This window comes from Nematostella vectensis, chromosome 15 (genome assembly GCF_932526225.1).
Source record: "Nematostella vectensis chromosome 15, jaNemVect1.1, whole genome shotgun sequence".
NCBI classification, from domain to species: domain Eukaryota; kingdom Metazoa; phylum Cnidaria; class Anthozoa; order Actiniaria; family Edwardsiidae; genus Nematostella; species Nematostella vectensis.
In genome coordinates this window covers 3,966,437-3,973,936 of record NC_064048.1, presented here as the reverse complement: position 1 = coordinate 3,973,936, position 7,500 = coordinate 3,966,437, and the positions used below count along the sequence as shown (strand labels likewise).

General features: G+C 39.3%; 2 protein-coding genes across 3 annotated transcripts in view; both read left to right on the top strand.

Annotated features, from left to right (window-relative positions):
- LOC5496852 (isobutyryl-CoA dehydrogenase, mitochondrial) overlaps positions 1-1,649 on the top strand; it is a 14,587-nt gene extending 12,938 nt beyond the window's left edge. For both annotated transcript variants that reach the window (XM_048722699.1, XM_048722701.1), the window contains exons 14-15: positions 27-129; positions 566-1,649. In XM_048722699.1, coding sequence (XP_048578656.1) covers positions 27-129; positions 566-618 — 156 coding nt within the window. In that variant the 3' untranslated portion in view covers positions 619-1,649. The remainder of the gene's footprint in view (positions 1-26; positions 130-565) is intronic.
- Positions 1,650-1,779: 130 nt separating this feature from the next.
- Positions 1,780-7,500, top strand: part of LOC5515670 — a 17,071-nt gene continuing 11,350 nt past the window's right edge. Inside the window, exons 1-5 of the mRNA XM_048722696.1 lie at positions 1,780-2,509; positions 4,351-4,411; positions 4,845-4,887; positions 5,759-5,922; positions 6,369-6,620. Coding sequence (XP_048578653.1) covers positions 4,366-4,411; positions 4,845-4,887; positions 5,759-5,922; positions 6,369-6,620 — 505 coding nt within the window. The 5' untranslated portion in view covers positions 1,780-2,509; positions 4,351-4,365. The remainder of the gene's footprint in view (positions 2,510-4,350; positions 4,412-4,844; positions 4,888-5,758; positions 5,923-6,368; positions 6,621-7,500) is intronic.

Below are 7,500 nucleotides of genomic sequence, written 5' to 3'. Positions count from 1 at the left end.
CATGATCTTGTTCTGTTTTGTTACAGATTACAAACCAATGCATGCAGCTTCACGGCGGATACGGGTATCTTAAGGACTACCCAGTACAACAGTACATGCGTGACACGAGAGTTCACCAGATTCTAGAAGGTCAGAGTGTGTGACACCTAGTAAATGCGTAACACATCCTGTACAACAGTACATGCGTGACACGAGAGTACACCAGATATTAAAAAGTGAGATTGTGTGACGGCTAGAACATGCGTAACACATCCGGTACAACAGTACGTGCGTGACACGAGAGTACAAGAGATATTAGAAGGTGAGATTGTGTGACACACCAGATGTGTGACACTTGTAACACAACCGGTGCAACAGTACATGCGTGACACGAGAGTACACCAGATATTAGAAGGTGAGACTGTGTGACACACTTGATGCGTGACGCTTGTGAGACACATATTGGATGCGTGACACATCTGACGCACCTTTACCAAGCTAATAAGTTTGTTGTATGTGGGTACGTTATATTCCCTGCCTCATGGACATAAATTGCATGACGTAACGCTTGTTTTTTTTATTTCAGGAACCAATGAAATAATGCGTGTCATCATATCACGTGATCTTCTAAGCTCTTGACCAACCATCGCGGAGAATATATTATAACGTAACACAGGAAGTCTCGGGTCTTTTCTTAATGTATAGGTAGTTAGTATGAGAGGTATAATATAACGTTTAAAAACTAAGTTATTTAAACTTGAATTAGTCTACTGGGCAGCCCTCCTTGTCGACAGTCAGGGAGGGATTTCAGGCTGGCGCCAAGTACAGCTGCGCGGAAGATAAATGGATGTTTTTTTTTAAATAAATGGTACATAAGACAGGAGAATGGTGCCGGAAATATATTACTATTACTTTCTACAGAGACGACGATATGATATCTGATGGTAAAGAAATTTCAAATTAGAGCAAGCCAAAATCTCTGGGGGAAAAAACAGACCTCGCCTAAACAGATAAAGCCTGTTCCCGTGATAAATAATCAAGTAACCAAACTCTTTTTATATATGTTTATAAGATAGTTCACCCATTGTCCTCACTTAAGAATGTCTGCATTCCAAGTTGAGGGGTGATAGAATAAAAGATAAGATAAGTAAACTTTATAAAAGACGTCCCTGAATAGACCTTCTCTCTATATTTAACGCGAAATGTAATAACGCAAAATGTAATAACTTTATCTATTGAGTAATAGCTAAAAGTTCTACTAATATTAGTAGATGAATGTTAACACGTAGGGACCAACGGAAGGAATCCTATTCAAAGAAGGCATCGAGGTAAGTGTGAAACATTATATAAATTTGACCCCTGCAATATAATGTTTTTTTTTCTAGTAGTATTTTGCGTTAAAAATCTTTAAATACTTTGCGTTGAAAAGTTATTATATCTTGCGTAGATTACATTTTGCGGCGTAGCACCCTCCTAAACAAACCCTGTACATAATTGAATGCATTCTGGATCCCGCTTTTGAATAATCATCAGCTAGTAACACAAAATTAGATAAAACGTTTCGGGCTCAAAACGAGCAAAATGAATATAATGTTGTTATTGCAATTTGTAAAGCTACTTATCTTTGAAAATATACCTGCAGCTTGTTTTGATATTTTATCAAGTCAAAAGTCTTTCCGTAATGAATGATAAATCGCATAATCTGTCTGGCTCTCCCCTCGCCTCCCTTCCCCCCTCCCCCTTCGATCTTATTTTCTTGCGCGCAACCAGTCGAGAAGTGAAGTGACGTCCGAAAATTTGTCTATATAATAGTTTAACTTTTAAATTACAGTATTTCCTTGGAGACAAGGGAGAATGTCAAAGGAGTGTAATAAATAAGGGCGCAGTAGCGAGATGTTCAGATGTCAAGGACATTTGGGACATTTTTTCCTGTGAGATTCACGCACGGGTAGCCACATTCGCCGATCTCGAGCCATAGAATAACATCGTATGTGACTTATCTGTGATTGGAACGTATCTTTCTCACGCGCGATGAGCGCACTTTGCGAAATTTGCTTCTGCAAATCTACATCGTGCTGCGTTAGTATCGTGAATAGCTCAATGTTTGTTGCAGCATTTGTCTGTTGTGCACCGTTCATCGCGCGATAAGAATAAAAAAAGTTGACCTGATATCAGGCAAATGTTCTTTTAGCGCTGCGTAAAAACACGAACGGTTTCGTAAACATGTCATGGACGTTGTTTTTTAGCTTAACAGAGATTCCCTGGACATCTCGCTAGTTCTACCGGGCTATGATCGGCAAACAGTCAAAGCAATATCATTAGATAGTCCATTTTGTGCGTATAAGGTTTTCATCAAAGAGTCAATAATATGTTATAGATCCCGCCCCGCTTTGACAGCAATGTCTATGGTGTCAAGTAGAGAAAGTAGCTAAATTGCTTGGTATCCAAGTCTTCTTGTTTAGCTCTTTCCAATACGCTGTGAAGGGCAAAGTGGGGATTGCAACTTTAAGTCCTGTTTGAAGGCTACAAGGTAAGGTTTAGGAACAAGACTGAGGTTGCTAGGTCAGCACCTTCTAAGAGTTAGTCGTGTTTGTTTTGTTTCTTCTTCGGCAGCGTTCGGGTGATAAATTATCACTTTAGCTTTTGCAAAGAACACATGAACACGTCCCCGCAAAGTTTTTCTGCAAGCAAATACCAGTGAGTCTATCCCCAAATGTCCTAGTGTATTTGTCGCTTTACCCTTTGAAGCTTGCACAGTGTAGGAAACGTTTGATCTATGTCATGTTAATTTGAGCGATATTATGAGGCTGGCTAAGGCTGTATAATGTGTTTTTACTTATTACTGATGATTAATTGATTTTGTCTTTGGTCTTACTCGATAATATTCTGTGTTAACAAATGAGCTCGAGAATCAACTGAGTAAGCCTGTTGATAGTGTTGCAGCAGGGGCGTAATCAGGGGGGCCCGGGACCCCCCTTCTAGCAGCCATAAATACTGTAAATGTCTCCAAAATACAAGAGAAACTGCTTGCAAGGTTCTTTTGGGCCCCCTCCTTTTATAAATCCTGGCTACCCCGCTGTGCAGTAATAGATCAACAGTGAGGTTACTGAGACTTTCGAGAAGAACTGCAGTTTCTACCGGGCAATGATCGGCAAAAATCTAGAGATTTTGGGTACCCCAAAGCCCTTTAGGATTTCATACAAATGTTTATAAGCAAAAAAAATATTAGCATTTCTTTTGTGAGTTATGTCACTGTCACAGATAATTTCAGAGACACGGAATTTCAAGTTAAGCGATACTTTTATTCAAGAACAATTTCTTCGGCAACTTTGATGCCCAAAAATTTCCTACCATGCGTTCTAGCGTTTTAAAGACCATAGAATTCAATGCATACAGTACGAATCGACTTTATAGCTTTTCTGTCATTTTTATCTTGTGAAATCAGCTTCCAACTCAAACGATTGTCCTGCGTAATGCTAAGCAACAACTAAACTATTTCTTAAGTCTTTTCAAGTCTCAAGATAAGCAAATATGGCATTGACAATAAAGATTAGTAAGTGCGTCATCGAACGCTCTGGTGTCGATGGAAGGTAAACATCTCGAAAATGTGTTTTAAATGATCTAACAAACGACCCCTAGCCTCCTATTTAATGAAGACCCCCTAAGCTTGCAAGTTTGTATTGAAGGCCCCTCTATTAATAAACTCATTTTTAGTGAATGTGCATGTTGTTTTTGTCTTTGCTTTTCCCAATGCACGATTTATTGGTTTGGTTTTTGCTTAGTCTTGCTCGTATTTTTTTTTTCTTTGGCAGTAATCCTGCAAATCCCCGAACCCCCCCACCCCACCCCCCACCCCCCCTCCACCTCCACCTCCCAATTGTTAATAGTCTGTCACTAATATATCTACCTCTTATTACACTTAATTTTTCGCGTCACTTTAATTTCGCGATTTAAAAAGATTCTCGAAAATAAAGTGACGCGAATATTAACTGTCGCGAAAATTAGGATGCGCGAAAATTAAGTGAGTACACAAGAAGCCTTTGGGGGAATATTGGCCGTTAAATAAGTGATTGATATTTTTTTCCGACAGATAAAATAGCTCTGTTTTACCAACTCCTGATCCATTTTACCGGCTATTTTTCTTTTTTTGAGATTTGTTAGGTCGCATTTTGATGTTATTTGGGACTGGTGATTATTATTACTTGATGATACGGAGTCTTTTTTATGGGTTTTTCATTTATTTATAGATAGAAAACCGAGTTCAACGTCACCAGCTCGTCCCAGACCTCAAACTGATTCACGGTTCATTTCTAAAACAGGAGACCCAGCTAGAACGCCTGGTATAGACTGACAACCACTTTTTCTTTGCAGCTTATCAAGGTGAACATGAAGTCCCTCGTCACGTGCGTGCTTTTAGTGACTGCCTTCTGCGGTAAGTACTAGAATAAAACTGCACAAAGAAGAGCTGATAGTGTGAACCGAAAAACATCCTGTGTTGCGTGACATAATTAGAAAAGTAAAGGGAAGGGGGGTGGGGAGGTTTCAGTCGTGCGTGTTTTTTTCTTGTCTCTGAAACGTGCATAAATATTTTTTTTAATTGTTGTATGCATTTTTTTCTGTTTGGTTTGGGCTGCATGCATTTTTTTTCCAGGCTTTTTAGTCTTTTCATGTATGATTTTTTTTTCCTTTCTCACCCCCACCCCACCCCTCTTCCCTTTTCTTATGGCCGTCCCGATAGTCACAAGATATAATAATATTAATATATTTGTGAAAGTATGCAAACTGGATTTATTATTAGTAATTTTTGTGTAGTTAAGTTATATTAAGATCTTTTTTTCCGTTGACCGTTGTATGAATAATTTCAGGGATGGCGCTCTGCCAAAATCAAGGACACGCCAGAACCAAAAGGTCTGTTTTCATCATTATAAACAACACTATTTTTGTAACATACTAATTACTCGCAAGCGCGTACACATAAGGGCCCCTTTGGCGCCCAAAAAGTGGGTCATTTCTTATCAAGGAATCTTCAAATACTGTGCTTTTTCCATATGATAAGGCTAAGAGCCCTGGGCAATGAACACAATGTCATGTCTATCTCCACGTGATCGTGTTTAGAGCTTATCCATCTACACAATGTGTCTATCTCTTGTTCATGCGAAGAGACCAACCTATTTACACAATGTGTCTTTCTCTTGTTCGTGCTGACAGCCCAACCATTTTGGCAATGTGTCCATCTCTTGTTCATGCTAAGAGCCCAACCCATTTACACAATGTGTCTATCTTGTGTTCATGCTTAGAGCCTAAACCATTTACAATGTGTCTTTCTCTTGTTCATACTTAGAGCCCAACCTATTTACACAATGTGCAATCTCTTATTTATGCTTTGAGCCCAACCTATTTACACAATGTGCAATCTCTTGTTCAAGTTTAGAGCCCAACCCATTTACACAATGTGTCTATCCCTTGTCCATGGTTATTGCCCAGTACCTTTACACAATGTGTATATCTTATGTTAATGCTTATAGCCCAACCCACGGTGTGTCTTTGTCTTGTTCGTGCTCAGAGGCCATTTACACAAAGTCTCTATCTCTGTTATACAACGTGTCTATTTCTTTTACACAACGTGTCTTGCTCTTGTTCGTGCTTAGAGCCCAACCCATTTACACGGTGTGTCTTTGTCTTGTTCGTGCTCAGAGCCCATTTACACAAAGTCTCTATCTCTGTTATACAACGTGTCTATCTCTGTTACACAACGTGTCTTGCTCTTGTTCGTGCTTAGAGCCCAACCCATCGAACACAATGTGTACACATTGGACCATTTTATTGAGCTCGTGGAGAAGATTGAACGTCACAAGAAGACCAGCCTGCAAGGGCTGATGGGAATCGCTCAGATGATCCGTAATATGGCGGGCTACGTTGACGACTTATGGGAGATACTGCTCGGTACGTGTTTTTGTTTTCAGTAAAATCGTCTTTTAAAGAAAGTAACAACGATATTTTATATCAAATATCGTCAATAACAAAGCAGAGTTCATTCTTAGATTGTTATTTTGAAGTTTCCTCTCGATTAAACCGGTGTATTTTCAATGATAAACAATAACAAAGGAGTAGGTGATTGACATTCTTCAAGGTGCCCGCGTTTATATTAAAAACTGTTTGATTTATTAATGTAATTTGTAGTAATGAAGTCCTTTTCCATTGGCAGTGCCGTAGCCTGGGGTTGGGCACTGAGGGCACGCCCACGACCCCTCCCCCGATTTTTTTAAGGAAATAATCAGTAGGGGCGTGCCTGTGCTTAATGTTCCTGTACCTCTGCCCCTCATTCCGAGGTCTGTTAAAGCTCTGGTTTCTGGCTGTCAAAATACTGTTTACATATTTTTTTGTTTCAGGTACATCAACCCCACTTCCGGTTGGAGTCCTAACTACAGAGGAAAGAAACGCCTTGGTGAAGATGACGAAACACCAGTTTAACGGGCTAGTTGAGGAGGGTGTTGTGCGCATAGGTAATGACACTATTGCTATGGGTCCCGTCATCCTCGGGATAATTGCGGGTATCTCCCGTAAGTCACGCGTGTACCTCGATACGTGGAGCTCGGACGCCGAAGATCCAGTTGATAACTTGTTCACTTCGACAATCGCAGGTGAGGAACGTCATTACCACCGTCACAGTAATGTTGATGATGATGATGATGAGTGTGATGATGATGAAGATGATGATGATGATGATGATGATGATGATGATGATGATGATGATGATGATGATGAGGATGTTTATAAAAGTCAGTAATCGTAATCATCCTGAAACATTGAGTATTATTTAACAATACTCATCACCATGTTCGCCATCGTCATCATAGCATTTAGGGCTGTCCCAAAGATGCTCCAAATTTCTTAAGAAGATGCTCCAAAAGTTCCAAAAGTTGCATAAGTTGCCAAAAGTTGCTCCAAAAATTGAAAAAAATGCCACAAAGTTGCCCCAATTTCCAAAAGTTGCCAAAAAGATTCACCAGAAATAGAATGAGAATTACCTAAAATTTGTCCCAAGTTTAAAATGTTGACAAGAAATTTACAACATTTTACAAAGTGGCAGAGAGAATGCCCCTTAATAGTTCTTTTCATCATTTGTTTAAAAATATAATTGTTTTTATCATATGCTTTAATATGTATTTAAATGATAATGCAATAAAAGAGGCATCATGTAAAAACAAAACGACTTGGTTCACAGTGCAACCCAAGGCTTTGGCTATCAGTCATTGTTGTCGCTTGCATACCTGCCAACCCTCAGAATTAAAAAAAATTGAGTTTTTAAAAAAACTTTAGTTTTAGGGGGCGGGGAACGGGATATATTCAATTGATATAACGACTGTACAATCTCAGGTAATATCAATTTGATCAAATATGATAAATGGGTACCCTGTGGTAAAATGGTGGAAACTTTGATCGAAATTTTAGAGATGTTCCCCCACGAGAACTTTTTTGGTAGTCCTGTGGTCTACAAGAAACACATGCAAAAGGCTCGTT